General features: G+C 42.6%; 1 protein-coding gene across 3 annotated transcripts; it reads right to left on the bottom strand.

Annotated features, from left to right (window-relative positions):
- Window positions 1-1,017: 1,017 nt before the first annotated feature.
- On the bottom strand, window positions 1,018-19,706 carry AP3M2 (adaptor related protein complex 3 subunit mu 2). Of its 3 annotated transcripts, none has more exons than XM_054499728.2 (9): window positions 19,132-19,706; window positions 17,303-17,647; window positions 14,157-14,328; window positions 9,822-9,959; window positions 7,074-7,159; window positions 6,648-6,781; window positions 4,846-5,053; window positions 4,407-4,551; window positions 1,018-3,247 (listed from the first exon to the last, which is right to left on the bottom strand). In XM_054499728.2, the coding sequence occupies exons 2-9, from the start codon at window positions 17,573-17,575 to the stop codon at window positions 3,147-3,149; spliced, it is 1,257 nt and encodes a 418-aa protein (XP_054355703.1). In that variant the 5' UTR covers window positions 17,576-17,647; window positions 19,132-19,706; the 3' UTR covers window positions 1,018-3,146. The 3 variants fall into 3 exon arrangements, with proteins under 3 accessions (XP_054355703.1, XP_063524791.1, XP_054355705.1); XM_063668721.1 differs by having other exon boundaries at window positions 19,009-19,197; XM_054499730.2 differs by lacking the exon at window positions 17,303-17,647 and having other exon boundaries at window positions 19,009-19,176.
- Between the last annotated feature and the right edge of the window lie 465 nt (window positions 19,707-20,171).

The following is a 20,171-nucleotide window of genomic DNA, read 5'->3' as shown; positions in this document are numbered from 1 at the left end:
CAAAAAAAAAAAAAAATTCTAACAGTTGGCCAGGCGCAGTGGCTCATGCCTGTAATCCCAGCACTTTGGGAGGCCGAGGCGGGCAGATCTCAAGACCAGCCTGACCAACATAGTGAAACCCTGTCTCTACTAAAAATACAAAAAAAAAAAAAAAAAAAAAAATTAGCTGGGCATGGTGGCGGGCGCCTGTAATCCTAGCTACTCAGGAGTCTGAGGCAGGAGAATCTCTTGAACCCAGGAGGCAGAGATTGCAGTGAGCCAAGATCCCACCACTGCACACCAGCCCGGGCAACAGTGCAAGACTCCGTCCCAAAAAAAAAAATCTAACCATTAAAATAATGAGTATTGATGGCATGGAGTCCCCACCTACCGGCCACAGAGAAAAGTACATGTATACAACCAATTTCCTGTCCCACCACCAGGGTCAGAGCACCGGGAGCACAGGCGAACAGACAGTCGACGCTGGCTGAGAGGGAGAAGGGGTGGAGCACTAGCTGGCACTGAACACTCACAGCGAGTACGCATTGAGTTTTAAGGTTTTTTGATGGCCATGAGATGTTTATAGAAAATTGTTACAGGTGTGGCATAACAATCGACTCGCAGTGCCTTATCTTGTAAGAAGCCTCTCCTGGAATAAAGATGCCAGAGTACTGCGACACCCTGTTTCATGCCTAAATTAACAAGACAAGAGAAGCAGGTCAAGAGAATAGGGAAAGCCCTAGACTAAATGCCAGCAGCTTCAAAAAATTTCGTCTTTTAAAACCCTGGTGAAAAATAACTAGGTGGATCTGGACCTTATGCTCACAACCCTAAAAATGACGTTAATATCAGCATCTGCTATCTTCCAGATGTGACCAAAGAATCGATCGAAACACATGCTTTAGGTCGGCTGGCTGGACAGGACAGAAGCAGTAAGATCCTCCTGAGTCGATGAGTTCCTTACTCACTGCTTCTACTGAGGTTTCAGTGGCATAGCACTATTGCTAGTTCTGGTAACAAACCACTTAGGACATAGAAGACTGGTGAAACTCAACTTTATTAAACTTAAACAGAGAAGCTACTTCTGCACGTTAAACACACATGGAACCAAACAGCTCGATGGAGACACCCTGCACTGCTTATGCTGACACTGCAGGGATGGTGGTGGCGATGCCCGCTGCACTCCACTGCCTGCTGCACACATGACAGGACAGTTATTTCATCTGTGTTTACACCTGCAGGTCCCTTACTCTAGAAACACTCTGTATCTTCTTAGGTACTTCCCTTGAAACAGGATGAGTTCTAGAGGAAATAAAACTGCTGCACTTACAAACCTAGAAATATTCAGGGACCAAGATTAGTTGTTCAGTGACCTAGGAAACCTTAGAATCCTGTAGGTTCCTCAGGAGAGGTGCTTCCAAGTACTTGGGAATCCACAGGCAGAGATGCTTCCCTTTCCGTGGTGGATGTGTATGTCACTCCAGGACAAACTGCGGAGTGATGGAGTGTGGAACACATCTGGTTGTGTACAGTACACTTTATCCCAAAGGAAAATCACAAAGCAACACAACTCTGCAGCAAAAACTAGTCCCAAAGTCGGAAGATAAAACTAGCAAAAACTTTGCACAATATTCAGAGAAAAGCTCTAGGGTGTGGAGAGTACGGGTCTTCCTTTTTCTCCATGCACGAAGCAGAGCACAGTATCATTCCTTAAGCTATAATTAAACAAAAACCCTTTTGTATAAATATTTAAATAGTAATAGACACACTGAACTAGGACAAAAATGACCCACTGGGAAAGAAAGCCTGAGGTATCCCTTTAGTTGCCATGTTTCTTAAACTGGGTTGCTTACACCCATGATCAACACAGTCCATCTTCCTACAGCACTGATTTTATTCAGAGATTTAGGGGAAATGTTTTGTCTTAGAATGAAAAGGGACTGGTAGATATTAATGAATACATGATAGAGTACAAAAGAAAAGACTGTGAGGAAATGATAACTTTACCAAGCAGCTTCAAGGATCAACCACACCCTCGATGGTAAGCTTTCTCTTTTTCTAGGGCAACAGATGGAAAAGTTTCCGACCAACGGGAAGGTTACGATCTGGTACCCGTCCAGCACTGACAAATGGAGATATGAGCTCACTCACTCACAGCTGTGCCCACCTTCATGGGAAGAGTCAGCCCTCTCTACTCCAGTACGATGACACACAAACCCTGGCTGCACTGGGGATTATGGGATCGGCTTCTCTGAAACTCTCTTAATTTTTAAAAATCCTGTAGAAGGATCAGGTAACAGGAAAATGGCTGGTGAATTCTGTAAAAGGAAGTGAGTAGAACTGTTTTGGGTTAGAAAAGAAGCATTTTAGGCAGCCACCATGGGAAGAAGGCGGGTCACCTTCTCACTGAAGATAAGAGACCAAGTGCTGATGGACAGCAACAGGCAGTGTCTGAAAACTACTCCGATACCATCATGGTCTTTGAGGGAAAATCTGATTCCACTGGGGTTTCCATGTCAATAGTGGACTCAAATTTAAGAAGTCTCCAGTCCATTTCCAGAAGTACAAGTGTTTTCTACATGAGTAGAGGAATCAGAAAGAAACCAACTCAACTCTTTCCTTCCCATCCCTCCTTAAGGTAGAGTCTGACCGCTTTTCTTGCCAATCTTTCATTTAAGTGTCTCCTCCTAACTCCTTTACTTCTTTTTCCTCTTTCTTCTCCTTCATAGATCAGATCCTTAACTGGCCTTTCCTTGACTAACATTCATTTTCTTCCCATCTTTCTTTCTTTCTCATCTTTCTATCTTAAAAAATCAACAAAGAAGTCTTTCATTGGCTTTATATAATTAAAGCCAAGCAAGCTAAACAAATGTTGGTCTTTCCTATAGAAACCACATTTAAAATGGTTACATAAGCACCAAGCTTCCTACCCCCATCACACACCTTGTCCTTGAGAACTCGTGTTGCTGTGTTTCAGTTCTGTCCAGTTCTCCCTGGTGACCTTTTCCTCCCTTGATTAGTTCCATGGCACTGAAGGCTAAGGAAAAAAGGGAGCGGGTGGGTCCAGGAGGGGACTGACCTAGGAGACAGGCTGATATTTTTTTTTACTTTTAGATAAGTAAGAAATGAAAAAGTGTGCAAGACTATTCCCTCAGCAAATGCTCCCTTCAGGTTCGAACTTGGAACTTTCCAGCTTTGGTCATGTATTTTATGCCCTTAAAGGGTTTGTACTTTTCTCCATACATATCCAGACGATTCACCTTGAGTCCTAGAAAGGAGGGAGAGAGGGAAAATAGACATGAGTATTATTCAAAAGGAGCAGGTCGCCTAACTGTTTCTGTTCACTTCAATACACTGAGGTCAGTGGGACCGACACTGCCATGTCAGGGAACCACCTATGCAGAGCAGATGGATTCTCCAGTCTTGGGACAGATACTGACAGCAAAAAAAGGCTCCAACAGACAAGCTACCTATGAGAAGACCTGTCCCTGAAGTGGAAAGGGTACAAAGTAATGTGCAGACTGAAATGAGGATAAGGAAAAAATTAGACCACTGCATGATTTTTCTCAAATTATTGGACTGAATAAATGAATAACAAAACAAATGAATAATGAAGTAAATTATAACTAAAGGAATTAACAATGAAAGTAATAAATTAATAAACGAATGCTTCCTAAGTATTCTCACTGGACTAAGCCAAGAATATTTTATACTGTATAGAGCTTTATAGTTTATTGTTTTAAGATGGAAGAGCTTATACTTCAAATGAATTCCAATCACTTAGATTGTATAAGGCCCGTTTGTACAGAAAAACAGAAACTTCATATAAAGCTAAAGTCATCTCCTTTCCACATCACAGAGTTTCTAAGGATTAAAAAAGAAAACACATGAAAAGAGCTTAAAACAGTGCCCGGAACATGGTAAATGCCCCCAAAGTGGTAACTGATGACTATCGTGCTAAGGTCAGCACAGACTATAGTGAACTGACCTGGAAAGGCCCAGTGGTTCCAAAATAGAAATAAGAGCAAACATGAAAGTCTTCTGAAATCAGAAGAAAGGAGTGGAAATTACTTTTCAGTTATAGCTGAGAATGCACATGGATTCTCATACTGAAAACCTTGGGAACCTGAAATGAACAACCCTAACATGATCCAAAAATGGCTGGTGAATACTTCCTTCTACCAATACTGTTTCTTTCTCAGTGTGTCTTAGGCACTTTTATTCAGGTCACTTATGCCAACTTCAAAGGAAGGATTGTAAATTTTCCCCAGAAACATGCCAGAAAAGATGTTACTAAAGATTGTTTATCAGGTAATGAAACTAAACCTTGTAAACAGGAAGCCCAGAAAGGCTTCCTGGTGCCTGCGCCATGTGGCAGAAAGCCGTTTTTGTTCCCTTTGGAGCCTCTTGAGCTCTGGGTCACTTACCAGAAATGGCCAGCTGCTGGATCTTAAACTGCAGGTTAATTGTGGGGTTTTCATCTGGTTTGGAAGCTCCAGCCTGAAGACTCATGGTCCCCTTCAAACTTGGTAGCTTTTGTGGATTTATTTTTCCTACATCCCAAGACAGCATCTTCAAAGAAAATAAAAATGGAGAAGTGGTCTTTCCAAAAAATAGTTACAGTAGAATCCTGCATTTGAGGTGGCTGAGATCTAAACTCAGGGCACCTGTCCACAACATTATAAGCTGCCTCTGGGTATCTTTCCATTGAGAATCCTGTGTGTTACTGTTAAGTTACCTGGTAGGATAAAACAAGGTCCCTTTGATTCATCTCACCTTCCAAACAAGGTCTAGAGTCTACGCAGAGAGCCTGCAGACTGGTTTCTGCTTAACATCAGCAATTCAAGATGTCCTGCTCATCCCTACCTTTGTGACTGGGTCGAATGTGTGTGTCCCCTGTGATGGAGTAAGGCTCATGTTCAGGACCCCCTTGGGCATCTGGCTGGTGACAGTCACTCCCTCGATGGTCTTCCCCATCGTCTGCTTGGGTCCCACTGTTATTTCAAAGCGTCCAAGGGAACTACTGTCCCGGAAACTGATGTTATGTTTGACATACACTGGGATTGCAACCAGACTGGAAATGAGAGACAAAGAGCCATTTCATTCGTGCACTGGGAAAATGGTAGTTCTTCCTTTCACATGATGCTTTTTCTGCCCTGTGGGTAGCTTCTTCTCCCTTAACTATGTCCTTACTTTTTATCTGAAAAAATAAACAGAAAAAAACCCCAGTAATCTAATTTTTTCTTTTTGAAAAGCTACTGTCTAGTAATTAACTTTTCTAATGACTAAATAATATAAACAAAATCAAAAAGTATACTACTATGACAAAGGCATAATGTACAAAAATGTATTGTCATTATGTCTCTGTTTTTAACTTGTAACATGTGACCAATCATCATTTGCACTGGGGAGAATAATATTCATAGCTCATGGACCTTTTATAATTTCTTTTTTTCTTTTTTTTGAGATGGGTCTGGCTCGGTCAGCCTGGTTGGAGTGCAGTGGCACGATCATAGCTCACTGCGGCCTCGACCTACCAGGCTCAAGTGATCCTCCCACCTCTGCCTCCGGAGTAGTTGGGACCACAGGCACACAACATCACACCCCACTAATTTTTATTTTTATTTTTATTTTTTTTTTGGTAGAGACAAGGTTTGGCCATGTTGCCCATGCTCGTCTTGAACTCTTGAGCTCAAGTGATCCTCTTGTCTAATTTTTTTAGAATGCTCTCATCTGACCTCATCTGGTCCTTACAAAAACCCCATAAGGTAGGGTAGGCTGTCATGATTTGACAGAAGAAAAGGATTCAGAGAAGTCACGGAATAACCCTGAAGTAATAACAGTTCCTAACATTTATTGAGTACTTCCTGTTTGCCAGTCACTATGCTAAATGGTTTCTATCCATTTAACTCCTACCGTGTTTAATCCTCCCAGTAAGTATGAAGTAGATACTGCTACTGTAACTCTGCAGTAGGTACTGATTTTATAGATGAATACTGATGTCCTTATACTTAACTGAGATTAAGTAACTTGCCCAAGGTTCTAAGTACTGAAGATGCGGTTTAAGTCCAGGGAGTCTGATTCCAGAGGCTTTGACCTCAAGCACTCAGATATTTTCCCAAATGATTCATTCCACATCACACGGGAAGGGACTGGTGGCTCTGAGGCCTCCTGACTCTCTTCTGTCTGCATACCTTATACTATACAAAACCGCTTCCAAAAGCCTTTAGATTCCAAATTAAAGAGAATGTTCAAGACCAAAAATCACTGTGTTTTATGCTTTTTCATAGCATAACTTAATGCTTCTTTCAGATCAGGGACATTGAACACAGTATGCCCAGATTCTGATTTGAGAAAATAATGTTCTTGTTTAGACACATAACAACAAAAATAACAGCAAACTTAATGAGCACTTCTTTGTGTTAAGCACTATTCAGATTCTCTTATTCAATCTTCAGAACAAGGTACTTTTATTATTTTCAATTTACAGATGAGAAAAGAGATACATAGAGGTTAAGCAACTCACCCGAGGTTACCCAATTAGTAACCACAGAAGCTGGAATGTGAACCCAGGTAACTCTAGAGCCTGAGTTCTTAATCACTACAGATACGGTTTCCACATACATGTACATACACAGATTCCATTCTTAATTATAAGAGCTGCTTACTTCTGTGCACTGACATGGTAAGACAGCAGGCGGAAGTTTCCATCAGGAGGGATGAAGGAGAGGATGCGCTCAGATTCCCAGCGCTTGAAACGAACACAAGGATGGAAGCTGACATCATCCAACAACCTAGGGTTCTACAGTCACCAGGAGAGGAGAAGCAAGAAGTGGGCATTAAACACCCGCAGTGCTTTCAGGAAAGCAATTTAAATGCTGTTTTTAATTAAAACACACCACACACACACACACACACACACACACACACACACACACAGAAATCATGCAGTAACTTCTAGAAAATTCAAGCCTGAGACAAGCTTCGTGGCTGTCCTAATTATTTCTTCTTGTTCTATTCCATTCCCACTACTCTCTTTCCAGCAGCATTTAATTTCTCATCCCAAGAACTTAATCTCTGGCCCAGGATTTTACCATGAAGGAAAGTGTAAGGTCTGGCATGCCAGTCAGTTTGACACAGGCATCAATCACCCCCTGGATCTCAGCAGTAATTGTGGAGCCTGAGACAGAAATAAGACAAAAAGAACACAGATTACTGAATACTTCTCTGTCCTTCTCAACAAACTTATCTCTTCCCTCCTTCTCTTCCTCTCTCCCTCCCCTTCCTCTCTCTCCTTCTTTCCTTCTGCCTAGCCATCCAATTCATTTATACAATCCATCTATCCATCATTCTGAACATTTATCAACTGCACATCAAGTATGAGACACTATGGTGAGGTAACGGTGATAAAAAGATTAATGAGGTAGTTATTAGCCTAAAGGAGTTTTCAGTCTAATATCAGAATTAAACAGAGCATCATTATTTTAGCCAATGGTTCAGAAAATTTCCTATCAGAAACTGTTCTCCCTAAGGTCGCCAATGAGCTCTGCTGCTAAAGTGAGTGGTCACTCCCGGTCTCTATTCTACAGGTCCTCTATGTGGCATGTGTCATTGTCAATCACTTCTGCCTTCTCAAACGTCCCTCCCTCCTAACCTCTCCTGGTGTCCTCCTATTTTCCCAGCTCCTCTTCCTCAGTGTCCTCGGCAGGTTCTTTTTCTTTGCACATCCCTTAAATGCTTTTTCAGTTCTGAACTTCTATTTTCTTTCATTTTACACACTCTCCTGGGTTATTTTACCTACTTCCCAAGGCTTCAATGTTCATTTACGGCCTATTATTACCCATTCTTTTTTCAAGTTCAGCCCCACTCCTGCCTAATGGACATCTCCACTTGGATGACACTGAGGCACATGTCAGAAATGAGTCCATTCTCTCATGCCCTGAACCCGGTGCTCCCATTTCCACATCTGTGTGATGGCACCATCTATCCTGCTGCCTAAGACAGAAACACAGATGCATCCCTGACGATGTCCACTTCCTCCGCCCACATCCAGCCAATGATCAGCTCCTTTCTTTTCGAGGACTCACCTCTCTCCGGTCTGTGCATTCCTCTCTGGCCTCATTGCACTATGGACGTCTATGTTTTGGGCCTGGATTTCAGCCTCCTAGCTGCTCCCTGCCTTCAGGCCCACCCCACTTCAGGCCATTCTTCGTACAGCAGCCAGACTCATCGCTCTAAACTACAAGTCTCATCAAGTCATTCCCAACTTAAAACTCTTCAATCACTCATATCTGCCCTCCTTAAACTGGCAGGCAAGGTTCTTCATGATCTGGCCATATATATTTTACTTTTTCGTTGAGGTAAACAGTAAAATGTAAAAATCTTAAAGTGTACAGCTCAATGAATTTTTAAATATATATACATTTATGCAAATACTAGCTACAGCAAGATACGGAACATTTTCAGCATCCAAGTGCTCCCTGGTACCCATCCCAGGTAATCCACATCCCCAAAATTCTGACTTCTATTACCTTAAACTAAATTGCATCTGTTTTCAAACTTCATATACATGTAATCCCACTGTCTATAATCTTATGCATCTGATTTTTTGCTCAATATTGTGATGTTTGTGCATACTTTGCTCCCAAATCCACACATCTTAATAACTTCATTTCAATCCACCGATGAAGCATAAACACCCCCATCTCTCTGTTGCACTTTGCTCAGGGGTGGGTACCTCTCATATGCTCCACCTTTTTACCTTCCTCTCTCCCTCACTAGACTTAACTAAGCTTTCTGCAGCCACAGACTATGTCTTATTCATCATCGAGTGCCCACTATCTAGCACTGTGCTATGATGCAAGTTTTCAATAAACATCTGTTGAATTTAATAAGTTCACTAATGTGAAAAGGACTTTTTACAATTTTTTTTCTTTTTGATTAAAGACAGGGTCTCACTATGTTGCCCAGGCTAGAGTGCAGCTATTATTCACAGGCATAATCATAGCTCACTGCAGTCTCCAACTACTGGGATTAAGTGATCCTCTCACCTCAGCCTCCCAATAGTTGGGACTATAGGCTCATACCATCATGACTGGCTTCTACAAATTCTGAAGCTCCAGGACTTTAGTCATATTTACCTAATTCAGAACACATAAAAAAGGCGGCTCCCTGAATTTTGAGATTACAACTTTAGTTCTGCCATCAGAACTGGGAGCCAAATACTTTCGAGAAGAAAATTTAGTCAATAAGAAATTAATTTGTTACTTCTTTTTTTTTTTTTTTTTTTTTTTTTTTGTGAGACAGGGTTTTGCTGTTGCCCAGGCTGGAGTGCAGTGTCATGATCAGGGCTTACTGCAACCTCAACTTCCCAGGCTCAAGCAATCCTCCTACCTCAGCCCCTCATGAAGTTAGGAATACAGGCATGCACCACTACGCTCAGGTAATTTTTTTCACTTTTTGTGGAAATGGGGTCTCACTATGTTGCTCAGGGTCTCACTATGTTGCTCAGGCTGGTCTTAAACTCCTGGGCTCAAGCAATCCTCCCGCCTCGGCTTCCCAAAGTGCTGGGATTACAGGTGAGTCACTGCATCTGGCCTGTTACTTCTCTTTTTTATTCAAGAGGATAAGACCAATAAAGCAAGTAAAAGTATGAAATAAACCCTGGTCTGCATCATAATATTAACGTCCATTCCCAGTACCCAGCACAGTGCCTGGCACAAAGTAGGCACTAAATTAAAGTGGATGACCTTGAATGGGGCTTAATTCTGAAACTACAAGCATCATATGAAAGAGGCCCCTTTCTATTTTCATATTTCTGAGAACATATTAAAAGCACCTACCTGATTTATCAATAATGGCATCAATCTCTTCAATCACATCAAAATAGGCCTCATTGTTGGTGTATTTCACCCCAGTCCGTCGCCAAGGCACCACTGACAGCTGCCCAGTGGGAAGCTGGTCACCCACATTCGTGCTTCCTGAGGCAATTAATATTACTGTATTTTAACACCATTTTGACTCTAGAAACCACAGAACACCTCCCTAGAAGTTTCTATGCTCCCACTATTCATGCACTCAATTGAAGAATTTTTCAAACAGAAGATGAGGTTTTTCCCAACTTCTATATGGGGTAACCTAGTCTATTTTTAAAACCCCTTGTTGCCATCTGGTCTGCCTCTTCAAACAGAACAAAGGTTTAAGAAAAAGTTACCTGAGAAACAGATATCATATTTTGGTTTTGAAAGTAACCTGAACTTAGTATCTCAGATTCCACAATAGCTTGCAGCTTAAATAATGTATTGGCTTTCAGTAGAGTTCGTAATCTACATATCGATATAAAAATTTCATGGGTAAAAACAGTATTTGAGCCTGAGGTAGGTTCTTAGGTACATTTATGGTAGGTATTAAAATGTACATATCAATACGATCTGTCTCATTCCTAAGTTCCAACACTGAAACTTAGGAAAAGAATACAAAGTTGATCTCTCCCTGTCTTTAAGAATTGTAGATCAATTCCTTCACTTGTTTTCTCCTTTACAGGCATAAATTTTTTTTTAATTTAAAAGGTTTTATACTGACATAATAAAATACATTAATTTAAATTCTATTTCCCTCTTCCATTACCTGGATCCTTTTATTTTCTGTCTTTAAAAAATTTTTTTTTTTAGATAAGAGTCTCGTCGCTCTATCGCCCAGGCTGGAGTGTAGTGGTGCAGTCTTGGCTTACTGTAACCTCTGCCTTCCGGGTTCAAACAATTCTCCTGCCTCAGCCTCCCGAGTAGCTAGGACTACAAGGTGCGTGCCACCACACCCAGCTAATTTTTGTATTTTTAGTAGAGACAGGGTTTCACTATGTTGGCCAGGCTGGTCTTGAACTCCTGACCTAATGATCCACCCGACTCGGCCTCCCAAAGTGCTGGGATGACAGGTGTGAGCCACTGTGCCCAGCTAAAAGATTTTTTTAAGAGATAGTGTCTTCCTATGTTGCCCATGCTGGAGTTCAGTGGCTATTCACGAGCACAATCATAACTCACTACAGCCTCGACCTCCTGGGCTCAAGTGAGCCTCCCACCTTAGCCTCCAGAGTAGCTGCGACCACAGGCATGCACCACCATGCTTGGCTAATTTTTGTATTTTTTGTAAAGACAAGGTTTCATCAAGTTGCCCAGGCTGGTTTCGAACTCCTGTGCTTGAGTGATCCTCCCGCCTCAGCCTCCTAAAGTACTGGATACAGGCGTGAGCCAATATGTCAGGCCCATTTCAACTTTTCAAAAGTGGTTCTTGGATACCCTTTTCTAGATTAAAGTGAGATACAGGCTTAACTCACTTCATAATATTCGTAAATGATTCAGGCACTAACAAAGCTTTTAAGGCTTAAAATGAACTCAGCATATTGAAGAAACCACCAAATTTGTTTCCTTAAAAAGAGGAACTATGTATTAAAATGTATCATCAAGATACAATAATCAAAGCAGTCTAGGGAAAAGGCAGGAAAGCCTAAAAACAGACCAAGAATCCATAATGACAGGACAAGATAAATGTCATTCTAAAACAGGGGAAAAGGATAAATTACACAATGGTGCTAGGAAAACTCTTTTGAAGAAATAAACATTATTGCACACCAAGATAATTTTCAAATGGATTAAATAATTAAATCCAAAAATAAAATCACAAACTAGACTTCTAAAAAAGATCTTCCCTTCTCTGAGATCAAAAAGACATTCTCCTGTTTTTGTCTAATAATTATAAAGTTTGTGTTTAACTCCTTAACCTAGCTAGACTTTATTTTGTGTATAGTGTGAAGTGGAGGGACTTAATTTTTTCCATATTGAAACTGACTGTCCTAATACAATATAGTTAACAATCAGCCCCTGGTCCACTGATTTGATAAATGACCACATCTATCTACACCAAATTCCTATAAAAGCAAGGGTCTGTTTCTGGACTATTTTATCCCAATGACCTACCTGTCTGTTACAGACAAATATCAAATTTTAAAAACTACCCAAACTTCATACAGATTGAGTAATCTTTACCTGAAATGTTCGGGACCAGAAGTTTTTCAAATTTTTGATTTTTTTAAATTTTGGAATATTTGGATTATACCAGTTGAGCATCCCAAATTCAAAAATCTGAAATCCTCCAATGAGCATTTCCTTTGAGTGTCATGTTAGTGTCCAAAAAGTTTTGGATTGTAGAGCATTCTGGATTTTGGATTTGGGATGTTAAACCTGTAATATATCTGATATCTGGTAGGACACATTTTATCTTTCCTCTTTTTAAAAATATCATTTTCAAAACTCTCTTGGGTCTTATAGGATGTCTACTGTATGAATATTTGTCTTGTGTACTATACAAACTTAACTTGTCGTGATATTTGACAGGGCAAATACTCCCAACAACCCCTTTGTAATTCTTTTCCAAAACTGTCCTGGCTATTCTTGCAATATTTATACTTTTAAAATGTATTTTTCAATCAGTTTATAAAATTCCATGAAAATGCTTGCTTATGCATTAAACAAGACTCAAAATGTAAAACCTTAATGAAACAGAATGATTAATTTGATTAAATCAAAACATTTAAAATGTGGCTAAACACCATCAGAACAAAGCTAAATCACAAGTGACAGACTGTAGGAAAATATCTGCAATGCAGTAATCAAAAGACATAAAGATCTCCCATAAAAGAGATTTTAAATCCACATGAAAAAAGAAATACATTTCAACAACAAAAAAATGAACAAAGGACATGAAAAGGTAATTCACAATAGAGGAAAAACAGTCAATAAATACTTGAAAAGATTTTAGTCTCCTTAATAACAAAAAACGACTGTGTAAATACAAGATATCAAGAAACTATCAAATTGCCAATGTTTCTAAAAAATTATTAATGACAATAATAGGGTTCACTACAGTGCTTTGAAATTGTTACTGAAAGTATAAATTGGCCTAACTTTTCTGGAGGGCAACACATTACAGTACTTAAAATGTATACACCCCTTGACACAGCATTGCTACCTCTACTACTTTAAAGAAATCATCCCAGATGTGCACCAAGGTTCAAGTATAAGAATGGTAATCCTTGTTATTTAAAAGAACAAAAAATCAGTAACATCATAAATACGGATTCAGTACATAACTTTGGGTCCACTCCACATGGAAGAAAACTATAAATTATTAAAAATGAAGGCCAGGCGTAGTGGCTCCCACCTGTAATCCCAGAACTTTGGGAGGCCGAGGTGGGTGGATCACTTGAAGTCAGGCATTAGAGACCAGCATAGTCAACATGATGAAACTCCATCTCTACTAAAAAATACAAAAATTAGCTGGGCATGGTGGCGTGTGCCTGTAATCCCAGCTACTCGGGAGGCTGAGGCAGGAGAATCACTTGAGCCCGGGAGGCGGAGGTTGCAGTGAGTTGAGATCGCACCACTGCACTCCAGCCTGGGCAACAGAGCAAGACGCCATCTCAAAAAAAAAAAAAAAAAAAAAAAAAGAACCATGTAGAAGACATCATCATGGGATAATGTTCATAAAATATCACGTTAAAAGTGTGGTGGGATTAAGAGTAATTTTTGCATTCTTTGTGCTTTTCTGTATTTCTGAAGTTTCTACAATAATCATGTGTTTCTTCTGTAATCAGAAAAAAAATATTTTTAAAGAACACTTCATTTTGTCATTAAAATCAGGGTATTTTCCACAAAGCAAAAATATTATTTCAGGTTGTACTCAGTCTACAAGAGCGGCCAGGTGCGGTGGCTCACGCCTGTAATCCCAGCACTTTGGGAGGCCGAGGCAGGTGGATCCCCTGAGGCCAGGAGTTCAAGACCAGCCTGGCCAACATAGTGAAACACCATCTCTACTAAAAATACATAAATTAGCTGGGTGTGGTGGTGCATGCCTGTAATCCCAGCTACTCAGGAGGCTGAGGCAGAAGAATCACTTCAACCCAGGAGGCGGAGGTTGCAGTGAGCCAAGATCACGCCACTGCACTCCAGCCTGGGTGACAGAGGGAGACTCTGTCTCAAAAAAAAAAAAAACTACAAAGAGCAAAATTAAAGCACCGGGACACCTGAGATCCCCAAAGACAAACACTCAAAACAATGTGCGACACTGGACTAAGCCACTCAGGCTGCAGGATGGCCACTCTCTATCAGTTTCCCCCTCCGCCATACCTGTGATGGTGTTGACAACCGTTCGAAGGATAGTGGGAGGCTTTATGAGTTCTTTAAGAATGTTCGACTCTGTAGCCAATGGAAAACCATTGTCAAGCATCTCTTCCAATACCTCATAAACCACAACTACATTGTCTTTGATCACTGGCTCTGAACAGACTCCAAAATAATCCTGATGGAGACAGAATATACGCATTGATCACTCAGATACTGTAAAATAAATAAATAAATAAAAGAATGTGCCTACAGAGAATAAGGATCTGTCCTGTCCATGTGTTTCTGGGCTACTCTTCTACAATGAGGGAATGCAGCATAACCATAGTTCTCTTAGGCAGTCTGTTTGGTAGAAAGCACTAGACTGGCTTATGGTACTACCGTCATTACTAGCTGCTTCTACAAACAAGAGGAACTTAAATCTTTTGGGTTAATTTCCTCAACTTGATAAAATACACAGAATACAAAATTGAATCTTGATTATATGTGCTTATCAACAAGAATTTGAAAGAATTATACAAAATAATACTTGATATAATAAAGAACAGTACATGAAAATCTTTACCCCTACTGCTGTGCTATTTCTTAACATTCATGCAGTGAATAAGAGTTGAGAGGGGGAAAAAAATGAAATGAGGGGGACAAGCTAGCACATCTGAAAATTCCTTTGGACTATCTTTAAGATGCTAACATTCCAAGAACTTTGTCCTTGTATTTAAAAGACTATCGTTAGGTGCTAAATTATCTGGATTGTGGGAAAGCACTGGATTTCAAACCAGAAGACCTGGATTATAATTTTGTCATTTGTAGATTAATTCATGTTAATTAATTTTGATCTTGATTCTTTAATGGTATAATCAGGATAACACCACTGGAGGTACAGGGCTGTAAGAACTAGGCATGACTAATTAAGCACTAACGCTCATGAATGTATTTTGTAAACTATAAAGCACTACAAAATGGAATGCGTGATCATTATTTAGCAAGAAATGTTTGTGGCTATTCAATGTTCCCTTCCAGCAATGTCAGTATTTCTTTTCCAGGACCTCTGAGAGGGCCACGCAACCCTCTTGAACTCATAGAATGAAGGAAAATTTACTGCTTTTGAGAACGTCCATTCTATTCATGAACAGCTCTGATCATTCCAAAGTTCTTTCTTTTGCTAAACTGAAATTTGCCTCCTAGCTCTGTTTTACAGAGCAAGTGTACATAACAGCCCTGCAATTATTTGAAAACTATGAGTTTCACTTCAGTTTTTTTCTTCTCAGGGCCACACTTCCAAGATACTTCCGCTGTTCATGATAAGATATGGTTTCCAGGTTGTTTCACCATCTTTCCATTTCTTTGACATCCAAAACTGAACAGACTCTACCAGAGTCTAAATTACATTAGATAACGTCAATTATCCACAAGATTCCAACACCCGGGTCACCTAAGAGTCAGGAACGTATTCCTAAAACAAAAAGATTTCCTCTTTTTAAGAGGAAAATTCTCATCTTTAATGAGAATTTAAAAGAAGAAAAAGTCACACATTTCCTTCCCAAAAGTGATTTATTTTTAAAAAATAAAACACTTCACTAGGTTTTATAAACCAGGCGTCACGTGAACTAAGCAGCTGGAAAGGAGCCTCGCAATACGGCCAAGTGCTGCAGCCAGCCTGTGAGCCTGCAATTCTATTGCGGGGCCGCTCCTGTCACATTCTGGTCCTGGAAAAATCATGCTGCCGGAGAGGATGCACATCGGAGACCTGAGAATCAGGATATCCACTGACTTTTAACAACTGCTTCAAGAATAACAAGCTCTGAAGTCTCAGACTTCCAAATTAGCAACTTTACTCTGCTTTCCCAAATTCCTCCATGGTTTCAACTAGATCAAACAACTCTTCTCACTTCCTGTCTTGTAATAAGTTACATTAGTATGGCCATATAGCGGCTGTCAGTTTCACCAGTGGGACTGTTAATCTCAGAATGGGTAAAGTATCACATGTGGAAATCATAACAAGGCCCAGTTAAAGTTGTTTAGGATCACAACTCCTGGGTTCCTCTAGTTCTTCCACATACCGGGGCTTATCATACTTAACGTTTTCACTGTGCAAAGGGGCTGGTATGTTGCATGAGAATTGAAATTCCAGAATAGTAGTACTATCAGAGTATTGCAGGGAAAAACATAAAACATATTTTAATTCTCTTGGGAAGGGAAGTTGTTCTAGACGTGGTGCAGCTATGAGTACAAGAGAAGGAACTCTTTGACTTGCTTTTTATCATAGTGTGTGGGTCCTCATTCTCTTCTCCAATTCCACAATTCCAGTGTTCATATGACTCATTCCAGACCTCATATGACACAGAAGTTAAACCAAAGGGCCTTTGCTTCTCATTTGAGTTATGCAAATAACCACAATAGTTAAAAGTTGATTGGTTCTTTTGGGAGGAGGTTCCTCTGTGTGAATCCAGGGCTGGTACAGTTTGAACTCCTGTGCTGCAAGTGGTGTCGTGTCCTGTTATCACTGACCTCCCTTAGACATCACCCCCTAAGTTCTTAAAATCTATTCCTGAAGAAAAAGCTTAACATGAAAACTGCCTCATAAAATGGCTCACTTAAATTCTTATAGGCACATGAGATTTCCCAATCTCATCTTTGCAAGCAGAGCTCATCAGTAGCACTCTCTCACTATAAAGAACCACCCCAAACCTGAGAACTAGTACAGGTTCGTGAGTTACCCCTGACTGGGAGAGTTAAATTAAGCAATCCTTAGCTTTTTCTACTTTTTCTTCTCTAAAACTTTATACAATCACTTTCTGATGCAACTCAAAGCAATGCAGATAACAATGGTTAGGATCAAGACCACCAGGCAAAAACAATCTAAACTCTAATTTGTGAGCAAAAAGTAGAATCAGAACTAGAAAGGCTATATATAGTCATCGCAAATAGGATGGCTTTCCCACGCAAGAGGATCAAAAGTATTCCATTTGTCATTTTGTATGCAGCCAATTCAATAAATAGAAACCAGAATCTTATCAGATGGGAGAGGAAGTGAGTAATACCAGAGTTTTGATTTTTTTTTTAAGTTTCTTAATGCAGGCTTTATACAATGGGAACAGGACTATAAAGGCACTTCACGGTTTACATATACGAACTTTCCCACATTCACGAACCTGAAATGTGTCCACCACTCGGTGAAGAAACTCAATGACAAACAGAGGGGGGACCTCCGTCTGGATCACGGCCACAAAAAAGATCTTGTGGCGGTAAACACTTAAGAGATAGTGGTGAGGGGTAGGGATAACTGGAGGCACATTTTCTGCCTCAGTAGCTCTCTCTTGCGCCTCAAAAAAGTAATCACAAACAGAACGGCTGACCACACTTTTCCAATGTTTCTCCAGGAAAATGTCTCCAGAGGAGTTGATCAAGAAAAGACTATGGATCATGGTGGCGATTGTCAGTGACAGAAGAAAGCCTTTTTCAGTCTGAAAGCCTCAGGACTCTGTAAATTTTCAACTCTAAAAACAAAAGCAGCGATATTCAGTTCCATTCAACCAAAACGCCCTCCCCATCTTTTCCCAACAGTCCAAGATTTATTCATCTTTCAAGACCAGGCCCAATCTTCCCCTCCTGCATGAGCCTGAAGATAGCCCTCCCTTGAATTCGAAAGGATAATGATCAGTCATCTGACTGTCAATCATATACTCCCAGTTATCTTTACTATCGCCCAAATTGCATCCATTTAAAATACTACTTATCTGTGGGTGTCTGTTTTCTCAACCGAACTGCAAAGTCCTTGAAGAAAACAGCCGTGCCTCATGTTTTGCGTTGCCTGACTGCAACACAGTGTTCTTTGAAGAGGGCTTCGAAGAACACTGAATTTGATGTCATGTTTTGGCAACAGCTCACACATACACAAGAAATGTGCAGCTTAATACGATAGCCACTATGGGACCAGCGAGCACTTGAAAGGTGGCTGGTGCGAACTGAGATGTGCTGTAAGTGTAAGACACACTACAAATTTGGAAGGCTTTGTATGAGAAAAAAAATTTCAAATATCTTACCAATAATTTAATATTGATTATATGTTGTAATAACATTTTGGATATCCTGGGTTAAATCAAATATATTAAATTAATTTAACCTGTTTTATTATTTTAAAGTGGTTACCAGAACATGTACAATTATATATATGGTTTGCTTTCTATTTCTGCCCGCCAGAATTGGTGGGAGGAATGGAAAGCTGCCCTTGGGGGTCTTTATTCATCCAATCAGAGCTATTCTCTGAGCACTCCTTAGGCACTTGTTAAAGCAGTAAGACATTTAAAAAGACATTTAAAAGGCACTTAGGAAGGCCTCCGCGGGCAGACCGCTGGAGCTCACGAGTTCGAGACCAGTCTGGGCAATAGAGCGAGACCCCCCCCCCCCCCAACTCCAAAAAAAAAAAATTCCCCTGGGGGACAGATATCCCAAGGCCCTCAGACGGTTGCATCTCTCCGGTGCCAGTCGCCAGGATGTGGCCATTCCGCGAACCGGCGCGGGTGGTCAAAACGCAGAGGCCTGCGGTGCCCAGCGCTGCCCGGACGAGACAGCAGGAGGGAGGGACAGCCGGGCAGCCGGGGGTGCGAGAGAGAGGCGGCGGCCTAGGCGGGCGGTCCCTGCGCTGGCCCCGGCCCAGAGCCGGCGGCGACAGAGGCCGCGGGGCGCAGGCGGGCAGAGGCCTGGCTGAAGGGGCACGCTTGTTCCGGGGTGAAGAGCGCAGGGGCGCTGGGCCGCGCCAGCGAGCGCACGTGCGCTGCCATGGCAACAGTGTCCCCTCCGCCCGCAGCCGCGGCGCCCGGGCGGACCCCCTCCCCGAGCCCTAAACCCGGCCCCTCACCTCTCCCCGCCGCGTCCCGCAGCCCTGAGAGGCCGCCCGGCTGCATCCTGAGACGCCGCTCCGACCCTCGCGCGCCCCCGCTTCTGCCCCCGCCCCAAGCTCGGGGTCGTCCCTACTCCTCACCCGGCCTCGCTGCTCGCAGCGCCCACTGCTCCTAGGCGCGGACAGGCCCCGCCCCGCCCACCGCGCGCGCTGAGGCAGCCGCTCGCCCGCTGATTGGCCGGCCCTCTGGCCTCGCTACCGCTCCGCCCACGATCTGCGCCTGAAGGCCGCTGATTGGGCGTCTGGGAGCCGCTCCTCCCCTCTGATTGATCGCTGTTGGCGGCTTCCCTGTTGTCGGGCTCGAGTCCCCCGATTGGCCCTGTTGAGGCCACCGTCATCTCCGATTGGTGCAGCTCCGAGGCCCCGAGCCCTGATTGGAGGTCGAAGACAGCGGGCCGTTCGGCCCCACTCATCCAGTCACAAAGGGCTGGGGCGGCCGCCGCGCTCGCGTGTTTGCGGAGTGCGCCTGGAGGGGGCGCTGGAGTATGTGTGTGCCGGGGCGGGGTGGCTTCCGGGCACGAGTTGCGGGTGATAAATCCTGAGGGCGGCGGCTACCCTCCATTCCATCGGTGCCTTTGGGAAGAGCCACCTTCTCTATTGTACCGGGCCCTGGGTCAGGTCGGCGCGGCTGGCGGTGGAGCCTCGGACGCCGAGCCCTGGACCCCGACTCTGGAGGCCCCCAGCCCCACTGGGCCGCGGCAGGGCGCCCACCCTCCAGAATCTCAGTTCCCAGCCGGGGAGTGAGGGGCTGGGCGGGTCTCTCCACCGCTTTGGAGACCTCAGGACTTGGATACGCTTTTGAGTGGTCCCAGTCGTCATGATCCACGAAGGCGTGGAGTGGAAGTCAGGACCAGGGGTCGCCCCAGTGACGCAGGAAGTCAGGCGCAGATGCGGTGAGGCGTCGCCAGCCTTGGACCCAGCAGTGGGCGCTGGTGACAGTGGCCACCTCGCCGATGAGGGGTTCTCCCTCCCTGGCATTAGTTTTCACTTTGGTGAAATGGAGCGTAGGTGGCAGCTCCTCCACACACAGCCCTTTGCTGAGGTGGTGCGGGGGGTTCTCTCCACGCTTGCTAAGGGCAGGTAGTTGGCTGACTTTGAACTAAGGAGAAAAGCCAGAAACA

The sequence above is a fragment of the Pongo pygmaeus genome, chromosome 7 (assembly GCF_028885625.2).
Source record: "Pongo pygmaeus isolate AG05252 chromosome 7, NHGRI_mPonPyg2-v2.0_pri, whole genome shotgun sequence".
Lineage (NCBI taxonomy): Eukaryota > Metazoa > Chordata > Mammalia > Primates > Hominidae > Pongo > Pongo pygmaeus.
The sequence above is the reverse complement of the archived record's forward strand: the minus strand, read 5'-3'. Positions and strand labels throughout refer to the sequence as shown.